Below are 24,445 nucleotides of genomic sequence, written 5' to 3'. Positions count from 1 at the left end.
CTATCCATTCTCATAAAGAAATGAGGGAACCTATCCATTCTCATGGGTCCATTGGAAAATGCATGAAATATAGGACCCATGATGTTAGAAGAATACGACCTATGTTTTGAGAGACCTAAAAGTTATGGACGTTCTCTAATAACATGCATGCAAAGGGACCGGAGGTATAGATCACCACGAGTTGAAGGATCCATTAAATATAGAGCAAAGGGTAACTACCCTCACACTCACTTAGGGGGTCAGATGCACCCAAACACGGGAATACATCCGAACCCATGGATCCATCCGTGCCTAAGGGCTGGACCTATCCGAGCTCGCGGATACATCCGGGTATGCACCCAAAACTCACGGAGTCATCCAAGTGCAAACTTATGAAGGTATTTCCATACCACCCGTGGCTAATGGGACCTAAGAACTCCATTTCTACTAGGAAACCAACTCTCATACAAATTAAATGGCTTGAATCCTCTCCAAACAAGGATTCAAGTATAGGAGTTCAATCCAATATGGATTATACTTCTCGGTGATTACAAGTCTAACCAACTTACAATCCTAAGGCCATAGGGATTAAATCATCCCCTATAAATAGACTCTCATAAGATCACACAAAGGTAAGTAATTCAAAAGCTCTAAGCCAATGCTCTGAGTTGATAATTGATCTTGTTTTCTAACTTAACCGTCGGAGAGCCTTTGGCCGGCACCATACCGGTGCCCCCCTTACCTCCGAATGTTTTCTATGTTTTCAGGACTGATGATTTTTGGATTCAAGCTACTTGGAGATTTCGTGTTACAACATTAAAAATAAGCAATTGAGAGAAGAATTAAATTACAATGTGCATGATTTAGAGAAAGAACATTCAACTTTAATCAAACAGCTAAACAAAGACCAGAGAAAAGTGTATGATTGTGTCATCGCTGCTATAAATGCTAAAAACCTGGGTTGTTTTTTGTTTATGGACATGGAGGCATTGGAAAAACTTTTTTATGGTACACAATAATAAGAAGAGTTAGATCTGAGAACAAAATAGTTTTGGTAGTTGTTTCATCAGGAATAGCATCTTTGCTATTGCCTGGAGGAAGAACTGCTCAATCATTCTAGATTTAAAATTCCTTTGACTCTCACTGATTGCTCTATATGTCAAATAAAAAAAGGGACCTATCTTGCCAAATTAATTGAAAGAACCGACTTGATTATTTAAGATGAAGAGTCTATGAATCATAAGAGTTGTTTTGAAGCATTAGACAAATCATTGTGTGATATTTTATCACATTTAGGTAGTCCATATAATGATATGCCATTTGGTAGAAAACCATTTTTGCTAGACAAATACTTCGTGTCATTCCAGGAGGTACAAGAGAAGAAATATTAGATGTATCTCTTAATAACTCCTATTTATGACCTTCGTTAAAAAAAAAAAATTTAGGGAGAATATGAGACTGTTAAAAAGGGACTAAAACTTGAACAAAAACAAAAATATAGCTGCTTTTGCTAATTGCATTCTCCAAATTGGTGATGGTCGAATTAAAGGTATGCATGATGTAAATGATGAGGAAGCAACTTGGATAGAAATTCCTCAAGATTTGCTTCTTGGATCACATTCAGATCTCATCCATTCAAATTTTTTAGCAACATACCCAAATTTTCAAACTAATTTTCACAATTTTGCCTATTTGAGAGAACGAGCTATTGTTACGTATGCTTAAAAATTCTACTGTTACAAAAATAAATGATTACATAATCAATTTATTACATGGAAAGCAGCGCAATTATTTGAGTTCAGATTCTTTGTGTTCATTGTCTGCCAATTTAGAAAATCTCACTATAATGTATCATGTGGAATTCCTTAATCAACTTAAGTTCAATGGTTTGCCTTCACATTCTTTAACTTTAAAAATAGGCATGCCTATTATGTTGTTAAGGAATTTAAATCAATTTTCATGCCTGTATAATGGAACATGATTGGTTATCACTCAAATGCTTGATAGAGTTGTTGAGGCAAAAATTTTGACTAGTACGTAGCAACATTGGTCATAGTTATACCTAGAATCATGCTCTCAGCCACAGAAAAAAAAAATAGCCTTTCATTTTTAAGAGGCACCAATTCCCAGTCAGGTCATGTTATGCAATGACAATAAATAAAAGTCAAGGGCAATCTCTAAAAAGAGTTGGTTTATATCTTTCTCAACCTGTATTCACTCATGGACAGCTTTATGTTGCGTTGTCTAGAGTTACGTCAAGGGAGGGGCTGAAAATCATGATACACAATAATGGCGAACCACCAAACAATTACACTAGGACATTGTGTACAAAGATGTATTGCAAAATTTATGAACAAGTCCAAATTGCTGACTGTGCATATATACTCAAAGACTACCATGTTATTTATATGTCTTCACAACTAAGCAAATTACACATTCTTATACTAACCATTGATGCATTATGTTTGCAGATTCATCCGACAATGACCATGACTCTAGTCCGCAGTTTAAAGCCATTCGAACACAACAAGCAAATAAGGATTCGAATTTGCAGAACGTGGAGGCCCAAAGCCTTAATTTGCATCCGATAATGAATTTACTGGTTTGCATTCCATATTAGTTGATGCATTGGTAACAAAACTACCTTTTTGAATTAATTGGTTATTATTTCAGAACCACATGATTTATCTATTTATGTATTTATATTAAACTGTTTTTTTTTTTCTTTTTTGGCCATCAAGGGAGATGCAATACAAACGACAATCAAAGAAATAGATTATGATGTTGTTGGTCCAAAAATGGAAGTCGGTTCTATTTATGAGATCACTCATTTTCATACTGCCAATAGCTGGTTATCCTACAAGGTTGTCCCCCCATGCTGCTCTGATCTTCTTCAATGAGAGAACAATGTTTAAGAAATTAACCACTGTTCACCCACAAATCTTAATACACAGTTTCCATCTTCAAAATTACAGTCAACTACCATCGCGAATCAATGTTGACACCAACCTCACAGGTAATAATTGAACTAACAAATTATACTTTTACGTCTACTCAAAATTTCTACCAATTTCTTAGTATTGAAACCTTCATTTTAAAAAAGGTCTTGCACATTGCTGGGTGATTGGGTTTGTTGATCTTCTTTTAGTTGGTGATTTTCGTTTTGACTTTGATCTTCTTTTTGTTTTCTTTTTAGTAAATATGATCAATCATTGATCATATGATCTTACTATGAACTCAATCATTGACCACTTTATTTTGAAAATTGGCAAATGTCATTGGGCATATAACCATTCAACCTTTGGAGCAAAAAATGGTTCGCGGTACAAGAATATTAGGTGAGTATTAAAAAAATGATTATAGATTCCCAAAAGTATATCTATTGTTAATCCTTTTATTTTCAACCAAGAAACTGGTTATGATAAGCTATGCTTGGGAGTGTGAGAAGGGGAGGGAAACAAATTGAGGTAAAAGAAAATGATGAGAGAGCAAAGATTTGGATGGAAAGAAAGTAATTTTGCTCTTAATGAGCTAATTAATAGCTTTATACATTTAAGGCCCGTTTGGGATTGCGGTAGATGACCCAAAAGCTGCTGTGGATGACAATTCTCAATCACCTATAGCAGTTTTGGTGTTTGGTTAAAAAATAAAAAATTGTTTTTCCCCACAATTATCAACTCCCCACAGCAAAAACAGAAAGCAGGTTTCTAGGTGCTTTTGAAAGCTGCAATGACTCACAGCAACAATGAATATTTTATTTTACCCATAATACCCTTATTGATTTCTATAATTTTGAAACTATATGTCCATTGTTAGTTATATTTTATATTGTGATAATTAATTATGATATTTTATTTATACGATTAAAATTATAATATACCTAAAAAAATAATAGGCATACTTATTTAATAATGTTGTTCTTAGAAAATTAATGCTAATAAAAATTTGTATTCAAAAACAAGTAAAAAAACAATTTATTTTTACTAAACAAATAAGTGAAATGCACTTTCAGCATTATGTCCATTTTAGTAATTATACACAGTCACAACATTTTTATATTAACATTTACCAAACACTTTGATACTGTTATTTTGCACTCACAGCACTTTTGAAAACATAGTTTACCAAACACTCAACTGCTTTACTTTACAGCTGACTTTACTTCACAACTGTTTTTTCTCATGGCAACACCAAATTAGCCCTTATTAATATAGCTAAACAGTAATTTACAAGTTGGTAGAAATGTCACCAAAAGACACTTTATCCTCCTCAAACCTCAAAATTGAAAATTCAAGAACCATTGGAAGGAAGATGAAATGGCTCTCTGAGCCTCTGAAAGGTGCAATAGGGTGCATGCCAAGTAGGCCATTCTTGGAGCCATAAGCTTTTAGTTGCCATTTTGAGGCCTTAAATTAGGGTTTTTGCTACTAATTGACTGTTCCCATCTATATCTCATATAGGAAGTTTATGAGTTTGATTGCTCATCATCATCCATTAGGACCATTACCACCCCATTTAATATGTGCAATATGTTGTATCATAATATAATTAAATTGTATTTATTATACAATATTAATTATCATTAATGAAAGTTTAATTTAGGTGATCTATTCACTCAATTAACTTGATTAAATTCACTTTCAATGATCGGACCCCAATTTTTATTTTATATGATCATTCAGGAACTAGTCAAACAGACACAACTCTGACGATGCAGTAACTAAAATCTTAAACTCCAGATTTACTTGTAAAATCAAACCAACTTCAGTAAATACCACAAGTCAGAACACACCAAGGAATTGAGTGACACCCTATGCACTCAAAGGATCCATCAATGTAGGCATCCCAGTGCTATCAACAACTAAAGTGGTGTGTGGACAGATTTAACAAACTTTCATTTAGCATTCATGGTCTAAATTAACATGCTAAAGTGAAGTGTGTGATCTTGTGAAGTTATTTTCGAATCAATAATCAGCAACACATAGAAAACAAATCACAAACAAGCCACACGATTGTTCACCCAGAAAACCACTAACGGTTAAAAACTAGGAGTCTTTCCAGCTGACCAAGCAATCCACTAAAGAAGAAGTTCAATACAAAGGGAGCATACACCACACAAGCTCAATCACTAAGTCCTAGACTAAGTGGCAGCTTTCTTACCCCTTTGTGCAACTTTCATAAGCAAGGTAATCGGTCATTCATGAAGAAGGCAACTCCAACTCCAAGCTCATCAACCTATGGCACCAATTCACACCAAGCCCAGTAGATTCATCAATGTATGAACATGATATGCCAATGTTGGATTCTTAAAAAGAAGATCAACCTTCTCAAGCTAGAGGCATGAAAAGGTTGATACTGAATCCTTCAACTAAAATCTAGAATGAATGTGTTTGAAAAATATATAAAAAGATTTAAACACTCAAGCCCATTCAGAATTTTAGATGAAACAAACAAGTTCAGAAAATCATTTTGATTTTTAAGAATTAAATGAACATTTTCTAACTTGATAAAAATGAGCACTCACCCCGAAAATACCCAGGCATAAACACACGAAAATACCCACTGAAAATGCTCATAGACACACACCAAAAAGTCTGAACCGAATATCTCTTATACCCGTACACACACACACCATTTCCATGTTTTCCCGAGTCACGTGGAAGCTAATCAATGGCTGTCCACAAGAGACGAATAAGAGGCATGTTCCTTTTGTCCTAGAGGGGTATCCTAGTATTACTAAGGATAGGAATGAGGAGCTGTAAAAACGAATTTTGCTTTATTTTGCAAAAATCAGAAATGGAGAAGATGATGAATAGTGCTGAGGTGTGTGTAAGTGTGTGGCGTGAATGAATAAGATGCAATCAGATCTGATTGATACAGTGGGGGAACCAAGTCATGTGCAATGCACATGTATGTTTAGTAAAAAACAGAGAATGGGCTTTCAATGAAATGGGCTTTAAAAGAAAAACCCGAAATGGCCCCACTGCAATGTCTGTCACTGTATCAACCACTGTACGTGAAAAACATTGTTCTTTATGACTAGTCAAATGGACACAAAACTGATATTTTCATGAATTGAATGAAGTGCAGTATACCTTGAGTCTTTGTTCATTCTTGACTTCTTCAATACATGCAGCTGAACTTGTCCTTAATCTAGCCTAGAGCTTGTGAGTGATTAAATAAAAATAAATACAATGGTTTTGACAAGGAAAATAGCCAATATAACAAATCTTAGAAACTAACAATTAACATATATAATACTGATTCTTCTACAATAACGAACTGGTACTGATACCAGCCTTTCAACCCACTCACACAACCCAATTATGACTATACAATATAAATACATTACATATTGGATGAGATGGTAACAATGCACCATGATTAGTGATGGAATACAAAACATTCTTTGATGTTGATCGATAATTATTTTTGACTCGATAGGTTTGAAAACTTTATCTACCACATTGTTCTGCCTCTTTACAAGTAAACAGGTCTCTTGACCCATTTTGGAAAGGATTACAAAATGAAAACTGTAAATTGTTATTGCCAATGCTGAAATTGACAGTAATACCAATTATTGATGATCAAGTAAACTAGAGTGAAATACGAAAATAAAAAAATTGTCTTAAAGTCATATATCTATTGTTAAACCAACTATATAAACTGGTAGTATATCTATATATATATTGTTAAACCTTCATATTCAACCGTCATTTTTAACCAAATCCTATGATTATGATGTTGTAGAAGAAAACAAGTTAGGGTGACGTTGTGAAGCGACGCTGCTAGGAGCTTCAATGAAGAAGCTTTGCAACAATTAATGCCACTAGTATTCATAGTTTTCACAAGTCTTAAAGTTATCGAGTACCTCAGTAAGAAATTTATTTTTTCTTTCTTTGTTTGATAATGTACAATATTTATCAAAAAGCTTAGGAATGGTATTGCCATATATTTGACTGTAAAAAAAAGTATTGCCATATTTATCAAAAAGCTTGATAATGTACCATATTTAGTACAAGGAATGGTATTGCCATATTTATCAAAAAGCTTAGCAAACAGAAGAATGTTTTGGTGTTGGCAGGTCAATATAAGGGATTGTATTTGTATGTATATGCATTGCAAATCAGAATATGGGAAAATAAAATTTGTAAAGATTCCAACAAACAATCTGTTTCTTTCAGATAGACTTTACAACAAAATAAATTGATTTCTAATTTATAAACATGCAGAGAAACCTGTTTTAAGCAGCAGCAATGCCACTTTAACTTTTATGAACCCAGAAATACCAGAGATTGACTCATACAAGATAGCGTAAGAATTCTCTAATGTTTCAACATACAAATATATTTCTTTTATAATCTAAACTAACAATGTTCCTTTCTTTGAAAACACCAAATATATAGTTTTAGTGGTTTTACAATGCCTATCAATGTGCTGCCATCTTCCACAGCCCCCAGTTACCAAGCCAACAATTACAAAATGTTGACAACTTGTATGTCGAAGATTTGAATATGTTCAACCCCGATATCTACAAAGTAAGCATTTATCTATAATCCATTTTCTTTTTTCTTCTTTTAAGTAACATGCACTGTACTTTTTTCTCAGTTGTGGCACCTTTAATTTCATCTTCCCTTTTTAAAAAAACACAGATTTACAACAAATTTTTAATTTGCTTTACCTTTGTCAATTTGTCATTTCATAATTACTTTCGCTTTAGCCCAAAAAAATCTGAGCCCAAACATTTAATTTCCATGTTTCAATTCGCATTTATCACTTTACTTTACCTTTAGCCCAAAAAAGTCTAACTCCAAAGGTTCTGACTTCAAAGGCTTCAACTTGTATTGTTGCCAATTTTTTAAAATTTTAAAAAATGTCAGTTTCACTTTGCAAACTCTTTCATTACTTTTTCTCCCAAACCACCTAATTCTTCATACCATCATAACTAATTTCTTTATACCTATTTTAGGATAAGATTGATAACTGTAGAGCAAGAATCAAACGTTTTGACACACGTGTTGGATGGTGGTACAACGCTTACCCCACATGCTACAAAAAAATGAGACCCAATGTACAAAATGACAAGCTGGTGTGCCCAAAGCAGAGTATACATGATACAATTCCTCTACCATAGTAAAAAAACTTTTATCATTATATTTGTTTTCATTATTTTTGTACAATTACAAAACAAATATCAATCATTGATAAAATATGTGATTAATCCAAACTGCAAGTTTAAACTAGGGTTGGTCATTGAGGACACAAGTGATGTAACTAACGTCGTGATCATTGGAAGACCAGCAAAGCAATTGTTTGGAGTTTCGTACCATAGTTTAGTTGTTGAGAAAGGTTTTGTGGATCAACAAGAATTGCCAGAGACAATTCTTCGTGTCCAAAATCATAAAAAAAAAAAAAATTTCACCTTCGATTTAGAGCTTTTAAAACATACTCAAATAGAAATGATCTTCTGATCCATGCTATCTTCCATGATGAGCCTCTTCTCATTGAATCAGGGTCTCAACCATTTGTTGAACGACAAGTTGTAGAGAAGAAAAAAGAAATGTCTGAAAAATTGCTGCTTTCCACCCCATCACCCTCCTCCAAGAAGCGTGCAATTACAGATGATCCCAGCTCCGGCCACCAGTAATCTAAAAGAAAGAGCCACTTTGCTTTCAAAGGGGAAACTTACAGTGAAGAGAGCCCTTTCCACTCTCTAAAACAACAAAGGAAGGAATTCAAAAGATCAAATTTCTTTTAACAACTTACATTTCTTTGCATTCCTATTTAGATTGGCTACCAATTTTGTTCAATTTCTAATAATAATTAATCCCTTTCTTTTTTCTTACTTTGAAGTGCTGCTGCAACTGAAGAGAAGGCTCAGAAAACTACTACTCTAGAAGCTTCAGAACAAAGTAGTTCGGATTTTGACAATGTTCCAATCAAGGCTTTCAAAATTAGAACTACAAAAAAAAAAAAAAAAAAAATCCCCATTCAGGTTTGCTCTGCAACTATCTTATTTCTCAAACATTGATAGGCATTGTAAATAGCCACATCAGCACATTCATATATGCCTGGTTGTGTATGTCTTCTCCACCTATATATGCCTCATCTGTGTATTTAAATACACCAAATTACACAAGACTGGTTGTCTATATCTTCTTCTTTTTGTTGTTGATTTTCTTTTTGACTTGCATTTTCAATGTGTTTCTTCGTCTCCTTTCTGTTTTCTTTTTGGTAAATATGATAACCTCACTAACAAATTGAATTAGGTTGTGTGTGAAATTTTTATTTTTTTGTGGCAGTTTTTTATGTTAATGTTGCGGGTTATACTCTCCGTGGGTACTGAGTGTGGATCATTCAGGGAGTGTGGATCATTTTCCTTATATTTTTTGTGTTTGATGTGGTTTTAAAAAATTTCTTTCTCCATGGAATTTGCTGTTACTCATTGTGGGTATGGATCGAGTGTGTATTTGTCTAAGATAATAACCTAATAGAAAAAGAAAGACATAATCAAGTCTTTCATAGTAAATATTTTTATCAATTAAAATAGTAAAATAATGGAAACAATGTTAATGGGACTTTGATGCTATGTACAGCATCTCCATTAGACAAATACACTTTTGAATTATTAAATTGATTGTTGACTTGATTTTTTTTTCGTTGGCCCCAAGCAACAACAAAGCAGATAGCAGATGTTAAATACGAGCCTTTTCCTTTTTAGTTTTTGTCTTGCATTTGTATGTGAGTAGGAAGAGTTAAAAAGCAACTAATTTATTCCCTTTCTTTATATATGGTGCTGATTTTTATTGTTTTCCAAATTTCCAGCAGGGAGACCAGGACTCCCCCACAGCAACCGAAATTAATCCCACTGTTTTAGAGAGTGCACATGAAAAGACTACCACTGCAAGAGATGCCAAAGAAGATGAACAATTTACCACTAGTGTAGACGAAACCTTCCATTAACCAATCAATTAGCAACCATCCTTATATTTTTTGAACAATCTACAGCATTTGCAAATGTTTTGTACATGGACACACTCAATTGTCCCAGCAACTAATGTAACCTTCTTTTGAGTGCTGTTTGCTTTATTAAGATATGAACAATATCTTAACACAACAATCAACATATTAAATTTCTCATCCACTCACATTTTGTAAGTTAATCATGACAGCAAATGTTGATGTAAATATTAAGTTTTAACAATTTCGTTGATGTACTTATATTGCCATATATCTCTTTCATACAAATTTAACAAATTTTATGTGTTCTATAAATTTCAAAGACCCGCAGGCCGCAGCAACAAGCGGGCAGTTTTGCTAGTTCGGGACTAAATTCCAAAGAAAAGTGTGATTTGTTCCTATTAGTAGTGACCTATTAGTTCTCACCATGACGGCCATTTACATATAAATTTACAAGCCAGCTGTAACAACAATGTGAACCCTTTTTTGTTTTTCTTCTAGCATTATTTTGGCTAAGTAGCACAAACATTTTATTAGGATTATTTCATTTTGTTACATCTGATATTTTTATACCCTTTACATAGTGGATATAGAGGAAGAATCAACTCCAGCTGTCCTGATAGCGCTGGATTCCATTAAAAAATCAATTGAAGTGAAAGAATGAGGAGAGAGTACAACGCCCATTTCATCACCAGCCTCCTCAAGAAGATTCTGGTACGGTGTCACCTGCATTTAATTAAAAGCCAAGTAATGTGAAATGGTTGAAAAAGATTTCGTGCACAACATATATCCTAAATTGTAGGTTACTTCTCATCTTAAGATGTAGATAATGCTATCGGTTTATAGATTGGTCCCAAAAAATTAAGCTTCTAGGATATGGACTAACTATTATTTAACATCCTAATATTGCCCTTCACGTGTGAGTCCAATGCATGAAATCCTACCTAAATTGAGAGATTGATTTGAACTCAAGATCTCTCATTCTAATATCATGCTAAATTTTGTTAATTCATCGTTATTCCCAAAAACTATAGGATACGGATCAGCTATTATATCATATTTTGACCCTTCATATTTGAATAAAGTGAATGTAAAGTATCATGGAAGTAAAACAACGCATCACATCTCCAAGTATATACAAATTCACAGAGTTAAATCATATCAATATGAAAATATTAAGGATACCAAGTTAATAACTGATACCTTTGTTGGCTCATTAAAGGAATTCTCATCCATCAGATTTTTAGATTTGAGCACAGTCTTGGTTGCCCCAGACAGACTAATGGAATTCGGATCCAACCCATCCACAGAAATCTTGAGATGCACTGTGTTGCTTCCGAAGTTCACAATCTACAGAAGAAAATTATCATTATGAAGTAATAAAATTTCGTATAATAGGATATGGACCATATTGGTAGAAGGTGATGAAAGTCAAAAGAAGCTGATGATGCAACTCATATGAATTTGGGATTTCAACTCAGTGACTGCCTTAAAGATGATTTATTATACTACTTGGGGCATGAACTTGGAAAATTCCACCCAGCATTTGACTAGGTATTGACTCAAATATATGATTGTTATCAAAATTGGCCATCTACTGAGGGGTAGAAGCACAATAGAGCTACAAGTTAACAGCATTTCTCCAGCAAATATTTTGTATTTGTATGAAAGAAACTACTGTACCATAGAAATATAAGATTTCACAAATCATTCATTGAGAATGGGAAAGAGAAGGAAAGACAAACCGTAGTTCACTTCCTGTAGAAGTTGGATACTTGGATTGGTGGATGCCAGACATGCCCTCAACCAAAGAATTTTTCTTTTCTTTTCTTTTTTTATTTGTGATGAACAAAGGATGTTCAATATAGTTAATTTTCACTTATATTAAAATGTAATATGCACACTAGAGTCTTGTTATTCAAACTGCAGGTTAACATGCATAACTTTAATTTCATCCTTGCCATTGGATTTGAAAATGCAAAGGCTTCTGACAGAAAAAACAGCACAATAGTTCAAATTTGCATAATTTGACATTCAAATTCAACTTTACTGCAGAGAAAATTCACCATACTAGACCAAGAAATTGATACCACAGAAACAGAGAGAATGTAGGCTAAGAGAAATTATGAAAATACAAAGCAGAAACTATCAAGACTCTAAAACACTACAGCCCTCTAATCAGACATAATGAAAGAAAAAGAATGGACAATATTTATGGCCCAAATGAAATTAAAAAACAAAATGAATGGACAACATTTATTATTAAAACATAGAGAATCATTCTGCAAACATTGTATAATCTACTGTCTTTAATAAACTAATTGCATAGCCAGTAAAAATACACGCATGCACTATCATTAAACTGACACTTCAAATACAAGTTCTTCTATAATATTTTTGGAACATGCTTCTATTCAGTGTTAGCCACTAATGTATGCCATTGAAAAGTAACAAAGACCCATTAGTCCTAGAGAAACGTGAAAATATGGGCTTGTTTCCATTTTAGGCATTCCAACTATGTATTAGATGGCAAAAAACACTTTAAAGCATCAACCATTAGAAAACCTCTGGATCCCAAAAACTTAAGCAATCAGGAAATGTGCTAACGAAGAAGTGAGGAATGGGGATTGGAGGTTTCGAACTTAAGACGTCTTGCAACCAAAGCTTTAATACCATATTAGACAATCACTAGACCCCGAAAACTTAAGCTTTTAGGGCATGGGCCAATAATGCATATCAATCTAATATCAACAAATTACAACTTAGACCAGAAAAGGTTGGACAAACGCTATCTCAATTAAGCATCACAAAGCATAAAACTAACAAATAATAATATACTAGCATAACCAAATACCTTTATTCTTAGGTAATTTTGCTCATCCTTTGAATTTTTCCAAGAAATTGCAGAGGCAAGAAGTGAACTAGAAGAATTTGTTTGGATTGTTGCATTGAAAATAGTTGCTCCACTTGATTCGTTAAAAAAACGCTGCACCCAGTAGCTAGGAGTTCCATACAGCTGTGAAGAGTTAAAGACGATTGCATCTGGGTTCCACCTTGAAGAAAAGAAACTTTCACTTTCAGTAATAACCAACCAGAACTTTTGAAAAATTATTAAAATAAAAAATATAATAGAGAAAAAGAATGAGATGACAAAAGTACCGCTTGTCATTGGCATTCACAAAGAGTGGTGCATAACTTGCCATCTCAACAACGTCACTGCATTTAGTAGAGAGAAAAAAAAAGTGAAAGGCTTCAGTAGCTGCCCATCGTTACAACTATAAAAATGTTTTTGCCAGAACTAGGTATAAAGCTAATGACCCAAGAATCCCCATACACAGTTAGAAAAATAAAAAAACAAAACAAGGGGAATGGAACAATAAAAAATAACTAGGATAATTCCTGGTGTGGTCAACCCTTGATCAGGATAACCCAATATCCATACTCTTACTCCAAATCGAAATGCTTGGGGAGGATGGGACTGTTTGCTTCCTCTCTTGACAAGGATTCTGAACATGCTCCGGAAAGACATGTCTCAGAAGTTGTATATGATTCATTCTGAAACCATGGAGGATTCATAAAAATGAGCCATAGATATCTAAGGAAATTTTTTTTCTTAAAATCTGTTTATACAACATGAGCACAGTGGTTATCTGTTCAATGTCCATAGAAAAGTCTACCTAAAATTCTAATTTGGCACCTTGCACAGTTCAGGGGTTCTCAATTAACATTTGTCTGATACCTTTCCACTCAACTGAATTTCACACACTTATTTCATAAGGGGTTACTATGAGGTTATGACTGGGCAGTGTGATTTCTCCATACTTGTAGTTCAGTGTGCAACTAACTGCTAAAGTAGATATGATAACAAGACAACCCATAATTAATTGATATTACACACACAATCATATTAAAACTTTGTCCCAGTAAAAGGGACTGAAAACTATAGTGAACTCAAATAATACAATGCTCCCTAATTTCCGTTATGAACTGTTTTTCAAACACTAGAAGATCTGATCTGTCCAAAAAAGCACATTAGAATTTCTAAGTGCCAGAGCGTTCTAAAACTACATTATACTAGGGATCCTCCAACATTAAATTTATCCAATAATCCATGCCCCTGAAAACTCTGTAATCAATACTGCCTTTCTTTATCACCAGATGCGTGGAGCATGCACTATCACTTATCATCTTCAATAATGATTTGTAAATATTGCTATGGGATAGGAATAGCTTCAAATGCAAAGAAAAGTTATGTGCAGCTGGTCACGCTAGGAAATGTGTCAAAACAGCGCATGGATTTTTGACAATGCCGAAATGCAAGAAATGATATGCACTTCTTTTTCTATGTGTATATATATCTACATAAAATAGAAAAACTTGGCAGTGGGTGGGAGGAGGGGGCCTTGTCAGGAATTATGCATATTTGACCTGCTGGAACTTTGAAGAAAAATAATTTCTTACATATCACACATTTGCACGCATTCTGGAAAATATTACAGGAACCTAATTCTTGAAAACAAACAGCAAACCTGTTTTTCTCCAGCCCAATGAGAAATCCGGCTTCAGCCAGTGCTGCTAGAAAACTTCCTTTTCCAGCATCTTTTCCAGTCACAGCATACTCGCTAACAAAGGCCTAGACCATATTGAATGCTAAGAGAATCAACAGTTGATCATCCAGAACAGAACTTATAAATCCTTAGAAGGCATGTCAACATACCTTGGGACCATTACGCGGTGTATGATCAAACTGATGAGCCATAGAAAACATGTTGTTGGCAGATGTATAGACCTAAACAAATCATAGGGTAAGAGTCATAATGCAAATGTCATTCCATGTTTCCAAATCAATGGCCCCACACATTGAAAGGGGAAAGGAAATCCATTAGCAAATGTAATACAAGTGGTTGTGTTAGGAATTTACATGAAAATCATACAAATCAGCTGGATGATCCAACTGTCGAGAAGAACCGTCGCAGTTTGAAATTATTTTGATGTCTGGATAGGCATGTTTTATAGCACTATAGAACTTAAGGTAATTTCCTGGTCAAGAAAAAGAGGATATAAGTAATGTTGAGAATATAAAAATCCCGCATCGGGTATAGATATTCTAACCCTTGTATCACTCTATACAAAATCCAAGGTCTCTTCACCCATTTTCAATCAGTTTTGGGTTGGATGCTCCAACTTTAACATGGTATCAAAGCCAGGTAATTAGTTCACGTGTTAGTCCCAAATTTGATCACACATGCTCCACATCACCCAATATAACTGATTCACATAATTGGCTTCGTCTAAACACACGAGGTGAGAATATAAAAATCTTGCATTAGGTATATATTGTAAAGCCTTGCATTGTACTATAAGAAATCCAAGTTCTCTTCACACATTGACAATCGGATTTGGGTTGGATGTTCCAACTATAACATGTCTCAACTCCGAAGTAAGAGCAATCCTTCAATTTTTGTTTTGCAATTAAGAATTTTACAACAGTGGACATATATGTTTGGAGGAAATAACAGATTCTGCAACTACGGCTGAATACAATTGACTGAATGCTCGTAACATTGATGTACTATAAATCAGTGTGGAAATCATCCTTTTAGAACTCTCTCTTATGGGAGATGGGGAAGTGGAGAGGAAAAACGTCATATAGATTGGAAGAGAAGGATTTCCAAGAATCTGAATTTTTGGGCATTTCCTTCCCTTCACTAGTTTACTTACCTTATAATATGATACCATTATTGTATCAAAAACAAGACTTTGCAATACTGAGAAATTTTTATAGGTCCTGTAAATGTAATTTTCAAGGCATAGAAGACAATGAAGTAGATACAGATAATCATTTGGTGCACAAAGAATCAATAATCACAAGTTTCTTAAGAGAAAGGGTTGTGGTAGAAGAGTGTGAAGCTATAGTATACAAAAACACAGATCTTAATCAGAGTTAATCTCCTGAAGTAAAAGCAAATTTGAAATCATTTGGTTATTATTATTTTGGCACTAAATTATGTATATGAAGTTGAAAAGTGCACTAAATTTTAAGGAGATTTTGTATGCACCAATTAAGCTATGCATGCAGATGGTCATTTTTTTCTATGTGAAGATCAATCTGTTCTATCTCCTTAAATAATACATTAGGAAACAAAAAGAATGATCTACAAAATATCCAAACCTCGGTAGTTCTTTTTTCCACAATCTTCATTCCCAATAGCAACATATCTCAAGTCAAAGGGTTCTGGGTGCCCCATTGCAGCACGAAGAGAACCCCATGTAGAATCAGGGTTACCTCTAGCAAACTCAATACCATCAAGAGCTTCCTGTAAACAAGAAAATGTGGTTGCAAGGCAACCCATAAATTTGAGATCTATTAGCATAAACAGTTCACTAACAAGCATCTCCACGAAATGAAGTTTGACTTGAAGAACAATGCAGTCAAGTAAAAATATAAAAAAATAATAATGAAAAACTAAACTTTGTTCTCCTAAACTCATATTTTCAACATCTGAAGTTTGTTACACCAAAGCGCATAAAAGTTATGTGCCATCGGATTAAATGTGTCTATTGCATTAATATAATTCAGACTATAAAATAATTAATGTTATATCAATTTAGTACCAAATAGACTGGCAGGCATACCTGTACAAATGGTAAGACACTGGAAGTATCAACTTGATCATTGTGACTGATTCCTATGAAATTGAAACAGTCAAAAATGACAAAGATTTGTCTACAAAAGAAATTATGAAGAATGAAAAGCAAAGCATTAAGGAAAATCAAAGTACCATTATTGAAGACCCATATTGGTAATGCACCAAGGTCCTCTGCTAGCTGCAAAAAAAAAATTCTAAAAAGTTGTAATATACCTAATCAGAATATGACTAAGAAGTCCAACCATTCCTGAGAAACCGAATTGAACAAGATACCCACTTGGAGAAACTCAAAATAACCAAGTCCATCGTCAGTCCAATACATCCAAACATCACCGAAGTGTCCAGGTCTCTCTTCCCAGGGTCCAATTGTTTCTTTCCAACGGAATGCATTTCTTAACCATTCACCTTCAACAAAACAGCCACCTAATGCAACATAAATAAAAGCATACTGTATTAGTTTGAATTCTGAGGAAACATAAGACTAGTTCTGCAGTGCTGACCATACTAGAACATAAATTATCTATTTACAGCAAAATTTCAATACTATATAATATCAATAAACAAAAATGAAAAGAAGTTCAAAGAAAACAGTGGATGTAGTTCATATCTGCAGAAAAATTTGACAGAAGGCGAAGGGCAAGCATCCTTTTTATGCTTGTCTTATAAAGATTTGGGCCTTTCTAAAGAAACAAGATATTCTTTTCTATTAAGATCTAGCACATTTTGCTTGCAAAGTTTCTGGGAAGTGTGTATTTCTGCAGGAGGCTTGAAAAAATAAAGCATATACCTTATGACGTTCAGTTGATATAATGGATAAGTGTGGTTACGGATCATGTAACCACAGGTAAATATACAAGACAATGAACCATAAGATGGACAGTGGTGGAGCCAGAAACATACTTTGGGTGGCACCTTAGGCAATATAAAAATCCAGCATTTAAAAATATATACACAAAAAATTCAGCATTGAAATATATATATATATATATATATATATACATTTACACAAATATATAAATATATATAGAAAAAAATTCACCCTTAGTATGATTAGAACTAATTTCGCAAGTAAGACAACTATGAGATATAGCATGTTCATTTTTGTCTCAACAATTTTCTTCATTTTTTTTTTTGTAAGATCATTAATCTCTTCAAATCTTGGAAAGTTTCTACTAAACCACATTTCAACTATATAAGTTATGAGTTGATCATTTATCTACTAACAAAAACTTATTGGATATATTTGAGTAAATCAAATCAGTTTTTATTTGTTGAAAATATAGAATGAATGACCTGGACTTAGACGTACCTTACAAAAAGCAACTCAATTTTTATCTCATAAAGAACTATTTAGCTCTTAAAGTTTAAATATATGTAAAAGAGGAGAAGTGGAAATATATATAAATATACATTATAAAGAGAACAATATGAAACTTTTAAGAGAGATAAAACTCAAAATATCAACAAAAAATTGTGTTTTGCTTCAAAAATTACATATGTAGATATAAATTGAAAGAAGAAAAAAAATGTGAGGGGGCACATGCCCCTTATGCTAAGGGTGGCTCCACCCCTGCTTCCAAGTATCATCTTCCATATTTTCAAGTGAGAATTATCTGTGAAAAGGTCAAGTTTAGAAACTGTCTAGTCTGAAGACAAATAAGTCTACATTTACCTGGAAATCTGATAAATTGAGGTTTTAAATCTTCCAACATTTGAACAAGGTCTTTCCGAAATCCATGTCCCTGGACCAAAATAATAGTTTCATAAGGAGAAAAGATATATAAGGTATGCATTTTATTTTTTTGAAGATAAATAAGGTACACATTTACTAAAGCATATTAATAAGCTCCTTAGGAGTTACAAGTCAAAAGCTGGAAAATTCTTAAATGCATGAGCATAAGCTTAGTTGCATCAGATCAACTTCAGATATGACCAAATTTAAACCAATTTTTTTTTAAAAAAAAATTCCAAAACATTCCACTTCCTATGTTAAATTCAGTTAAAAAAACAGAAGAGGTGGATAATCTGTGGTAGAGAGTTCGTTATTGGGCTTCATTATGGGCGTCAATCACTCCAGCATTCAGGGACTACTCGTTTCATACAATTTTGTCGAATTGGGAGGCTGTTGTGTGTTAGGGCTTCATTATTGCTATTGTACTAGGGTATAGAGCTTATGAGTTTTCAAGGGCTGTTTTACTATGCTATTGTTGTCTGTAGTGTTTGGTCTGTATAATATCCTAGAGTTTCTTATCTAGGATCTGTTAAGTTGGTGAGCATCTTGTCCACTGTATTTCTTTTGTTCTTCTCTATTCTCTTCTAATGGAATCATGTTTCTCATAAAAAATAAAAATAAAAAAAATAAAAAAAAAATTACAAAATCTCATCTGATAAAAATGAATGAATTTGGAGAGAAAAAAGGTACCTTGTACGTGTCCAAGGGCATGGCTGACACTTGATCAAGCCATATAACCCCTTTTCTGGTTGTTGTAAATTGCAGTCTTGAATTAGGATTTGTTCCTTTGGCTTCCAACAGAACCTCAAATTTTGTCCAGTTTGAAACTTCTGAGCCAGAAGCTCTGCAAAAGCAATGAAAATTACTCTCAGACTCTTAAATGTAGAATACAATTGTTTTAAAAAGGAACTGTGATTACAAAATATCAGCAGAACTCTGGATGCTCACATAATATTAGCAGCAGCAAGTTTCTGCAACCCATCTGAGCCCGTCAATGATACAGATACATTGATTGGTCCAGATGAACGAACATAGAGAACTACACTGTAGGTCTTCCCTTTTTCAATATTCTGAACAAAACATAAGTTTTAAAGACCAGAACCAAAGAGTCAGAAAGAACAATGTAGCAGATACATAAGCAATTAAATAAGTGTCTGTGCATGCATGCATGCATATATGTAAGTTGTAAAAGTTAGGAATTATTGACCAAAAAATATCCCACTCAATGGACATGGGATTTTGACTTCAACTTGTAAAATGGCAGAACAAAAGCACAGAATCAGGAAAGAAAGACCTATTTTCAAAACTGAACCCATATATATAAGGTGTTGAAAAGCTCGTACCATGCCCCAGAACCCAGGGTTATAAATTCCAACACCCCCAACAGGGCAGCTATTGGCACCTTGGCTGTCACATAGCACATCCATTCTCAGTGCAACCTTATTGCGGTCAAAGCATGATGAGCGGTCTGTTGACACAATCAAAGATGACTCATTCCCAATTATAGACCAAGGATCAATGTTGGAAGGAGTGTTAGGGCCCCCAGCTTCGAAACCTGTAGGGAAAATTTATTGAGAACCCAGCTCTAATACATCCCAGTCAAATATAATGAGATTGGTAGCTAATTGTAATATTTGATATTTAGCTATAAATTACATTCTGCATTTTATACATTTTGAAGACATCTTTGTGAGCCTGTACAGATTAATCCAAGGTCACCCCTTGTCAAACATAAAACTGACAAGAACACAAGGAAACAAATCGAAGAAAAAAAGAAGAGCTGAAGAGGGGATCTGGTAGTGTGTATTCAATGCAGAAAGTGAGCTGGGAAAAGATTTAAACAATGTCATACAAAAAGGATAATTTTTCTCATTTTGTACTAAAAACACACTTGCACAAGCAGTACCACTTTTATTAACTCAAATACAAAGCTTTCGCATCCATAAAATTCTAAGAACCTTAATGAAGAGTTATTCAAAAAATAAAATGTTTCAGGATGTTAAAAAACTGTTCACAACTCTACATCTTCCTGCATTTATTTGATATCTTGGAGATTATGTGGTGCTTTTAATTGTGGTAGTTGGCTGATAGGGCTTTGTGCTTTAATTGGGTCACAACACTGAAACAAAAGTTTAGACAGGGAGCTCAGAATCTCGAGCATTTGTAGTTGACAAAAAGAAGGGAGAAGGAAAGTCATTCGAGGGACGAAGAAGGATCGTGACCTGTGATCATTGTGGTTAATCCAGACATATTAAAAAAAGGTGCTGGATTCTTCATCCACATTTAAAGCCAAAGCCTGGAAAAAACAAGTTTTCTTCTGAAAAGGCAGCCAGTTAAGTTACAACTGAAGTTTCAACTAATCAACCAACTCCAAGTCCTTCTGCTCTAATTGGGCAACTCACCCAACTTCTTCACAAATTTCCAAAAGTGAGAATTCATCTGATGCTACTTCTTCTGCATATGAACCAGGTAGTCTTCATGCTTCTTTAAGTGGTTTGGCATCTGTTGCTTCAAAATTAAATTTATGGGTTGTTGAGACTAGAGCTACAGATCATATGACGACTAATAAAGATGTTATTGAAAATTTTAAAGCCTCAAACAAAAATCAGTATGTGTAAATATGAACACAATCAAGTTCTTTTATCCATTGCAGTCAATAATAATTGGCCTTTGTTTCAAATGGATGTAAAGAACGCTTTCTTACATGAAGATTTGGAGGATCCTCAAGAATCACAAGAAGGTATGGTCTGCAAATTGACTAAGGCTGTTTGTGGTCTTAAACAATCTCCCAGAGCGTGGTATTCAAAACTAAGCTCTGTTCTATTGGATTCGAGATTTCAAAGCGCCGCTGATTCTTCCTTATTTGTTAAAAGAGATTCATCAGGAACAACTGATGTCCTAATTTATGTTGATGACATCGTTATCACAGGGAATAGCATGGAAGAAATCAAGCTGTATAAGTTTCTTCTTCATAAAAATTTGCCATTAAAGATTTGGGTGCTTTAAAATACTTCCTCGTTATCACATTAAATTACAAATGTTGTGGCTCGTTCTAGTGCTGAAGCAGAGTAGAGAGCAATGGCTTCTACAACCAGTGAATTAATTTGTATCAAAGCTCTTCTATAAGATTTGGGATTCAACTCCTCTCGGCCCATGAAGATGATGTGCGACAATGAAGCTGCTATACACATTGCATCTAATCATGTGTTCCATGAAAGAACAAAACACATTGAGGTAGATTGTCACTTTGTTCGAGAGAAAGTTCAGGCTGGTATAATCCAAACTTCGTTTGTTTGAATATATTCACCATAGGATTACCCTTAAACCAATTTTGAGAGATTCTAGCCAAGCTTGGCTCCATTGACATCTTTGCTCAGCTTGAGGGGGAGTGTTGAAAAATTGTTCACAACTCTTTGTCTTCCTGCATTTATTTGATATCTTGGAATGTGAAAAGTCTTTGGGTGATTGTATGGTGCTTTTAATTTTGGTAGTTGGCTGATAGGGCTTTGTACCTCCTGTATATATCAGGAGTGTTTTCTCCTGATTTCACATGAATGAAAGCTCTTCTCTTTTTCTTCGTGGACATAGGCAGCCTATATTTCTGCTGAACCACTTTAAATTTTATGATTCTAATCTATTATATTTTCTCCTCTTTTTCCACACAGGAAGTTACCATATAACCCCTCCACTCCCCAAAACTAAGAATAGGAAAAATGGTGTCAACCAGTAAGATTCATACTAACTATACCAGATTTGAAAAGAAACTCTGAAAATCTAATGACACAACAGAAAGAAATTCAAAACAATTAATTCACTGGTTCTCACAGAGACATGTATCTTAAAATTTCTGTGTGCAATCTGATTGAAGTGCACCGTAGTCCATCTCTAATTGCGCAAATATATTTTTTCTATATAGGAAACAGATTTTTTTGAAACAAAGATAGAGATTACAGAATAGGGAACATTTAAAACTCCTATGTTTTACAATTAAATAAGAGGGATCACATGTGGGAGATGGGTGCCCACGCGATCCATTTATATTCTTAAAAAGAGAGATCCCGGTTAGAAGCTCCCTATATATATATATATAGTGTAAAGTTCTCTTGCCAGATATTTGGCAAGACTGGCATGTTATTTTTCTAGACTGTGAAATAAGTAGTGCACATTCTGACATGACTCCACTTCATGATATGCCAGATTGTCTGACAAGAGAACATTTTCACACACACACACACATATATATATATGCATAATATGCCAGATGACAAGATAACATTCACACACACACACACATAAATGCATGTTTCACATTTTGTGTAGCTAGAATTCAGAGAATTTGGAAGTAACCTCTGTTGCTTACAAGCTCAGCCCACAGTCCACCAGCACCAGCATGATTAATCTCCTGCAGTAAAAAAAGCACTTCAGAGAATGCATACAATCCACAATCAAAAGGATGTAAACAGAAACCACAACATTAGTTATAATAACATAATGAAGGCTGATAATTCTGAACAAACTTAATTGAAATAGTCACTGTGTTTGCAGGCATGTTCCACAAAATTTAAGCAATAAGATGTTTCATAGTTGCCCAACAAACCAGGATATATCCATACAAAAATGTAGAAAAGAAAAGGTTAAAAGCAAATAAAAGTTACAGTAAAAGCTAACACGTTATATGTTATAGAAGTAACAGGAACCAGTTGGACAAATAAAAATAAATAAATAAAAGCAGAAACCAGTGGGAACTGAAACCAAACATCAGTATTGCACAAGCCAAGAAACTAACCTCAAAGAAAATTCCAAACAGTGTTTCAGACATTGGGCGTGCCAATGAAGCATCCACAAGCAGCTCTGCTGTCTGGTTTGTATCAACTCCAAAAGCAAAACATTGAAAGACAAAGAAAGCCAAGACATATAGCGGAAGAACAAGGTGAGGGGTCTTGCAAGATCCCATTGCTCACTGACCACACCCAATATTGCGACAGCCTAATAAAGCATCAATAATGGAGATGATGATTCAGTTATATTCTGATCAATTAAACAGAAAAGGAAGATGCAAATCCAGGTATTCAGTTCTGGCTAAATACAGAAACCCCATCAAAACTTAGTGGCCATCACCTTTTGGTCACTATAGGATGACTGTTAAAGTGTTACAGCTGTTCTGTTCTGTTCAGAAAAAAAAAAAAACAAAAAAACAAAAACAAAAACAATGATTCCAATGAACACTCAAACTAATAGGTGAGAGAGAGGGAAGAGAGTAAAAACTGCAAATTCGTGAGTCTGACATATTGTTCTCGATTAATACAAAGGAGGGAGGGAGGGAGGGAGGGAGGGAGAGAGATAATTAAGATCAGTTAAGCAACTACAGAGGTAACCAAACCAAGGAGAGCTTCAAGCATTCAAGCATTGAATTTGAGAATGACAAAAGACCAATTCGAAAGAGAACAACAGAACACCCAGAAATAGCAGCATAGATTCCAACAATGCTCAAATATTAAGTTCTCATCGATTAATTATAACAATTGGGTTCCAAAACTAAACAAAGAAATTACCTGAAATAAATATTATCGTCCTTAATTTCTTTTCCGCAACTCCAACCAGAAGCAAATCTCTTCGATAATTCCAAGAGACAACAACAAAGAGCTCAAAGAGTGAGTTAGTTGGGATGAGGTGTGAAGTGGTGTGGGTGTGGCTGGCTGGGTTGACTCGGTCTATTATATACAAGAGATGGTCGTCCATTATTGGCTTTGCCTTGCTTTCACGTCATCCGGTTGTGGATTAGAAGCAAACATTTCACTCTGTTTAAGAAAACTTTGTGGACCCCACCCTCACATCTGACATCTTGGCTTCACTGCACTACACGCTCTACTCTAATCCTTGTGGGTATGTTTACCTATTGGGAACAGGAATGAGAGTGTTTATTAACATCATTCTCATTTTCATTCTTTGTTTACTTAGCCATTGGAAATGGAAAATGAGAATAATTCCATCGGTAGTCGATGTTGTGCTGGCTTGATTTTTGTTAATGTCACACGGCTCACACTATATATTTGTCTTGAACTCCAAAATGAGAAGGGAAATAAACAAATAAAAAAGATAGAGCAAATTACATTTTAGTACTTTA

The 24,445-nt window shown here is 34.3% G+C and overlaps 1 protein-coding gene across 1 annotated transcript; it reads right to left on the bottom strand.

Annotated features, from left to right (window-relative positions):
• Positions 1–10,227: 10,227 nt before the first annotated feature.
• Positions 10,228–24,071, bottom strand: ASD1 (alpha-L-arabinofuranosidase 1). Its single transcript, XM_086236070.1, has 18 exons — positions 23,874–24,071; positions 23,108–23,307; positions 22,669–22,723; positions 19,665–19,876; positions 19,270–19,391; positions 19,012–19,165; positions 18,262–18,331; positions 16,867–17,012; positions 16,722–16,767; positions 16,576–16,628; positions 16,112–16,256; positions 14,861–14,979; positions 14,657–14,728; positions 14,469–14,572; positions 13,099–13,155; positions 12,794–12,992; positions 11,143–11,289; positions 10,228–10,665 (listed from the first exon to the last, which is right to left on the bottom strand). Exons 2-18 carry the CDS (start codon positions 23,273–23,275, stop codon positions 10,516–10,518), a joined length of 2,019 nt encoding a protein of 672 aa, XP_086092196.1. The 5' UTR covers positions 23,276–23,307; positions 23,874–24,071; the 3' UTR covers positions 10,228–10,515.
• Between the last annotated feature and the right edge of the window lie 374 nt (positions 24,072–24,445).

The sequence above is a fragment of the Dryas octopetala genome, chromosome 1 (assembly GCF_963921425.1).
Source record: "Dryas octopetala chromosome 1, drDryOcto1.1, whole genome shotgun sequence".
NCBI lineage: Eukaryota > Viridiplantae > Streptophyta > Magnoliopsida > Rosales > Rosaceae > Dryas > Dryas octopetala.
The sequence above is the reverse complement of the archived record's forward strand: the minus strand, read 5'-3'. Positions and strand labels throughout refer to the sequence as shown.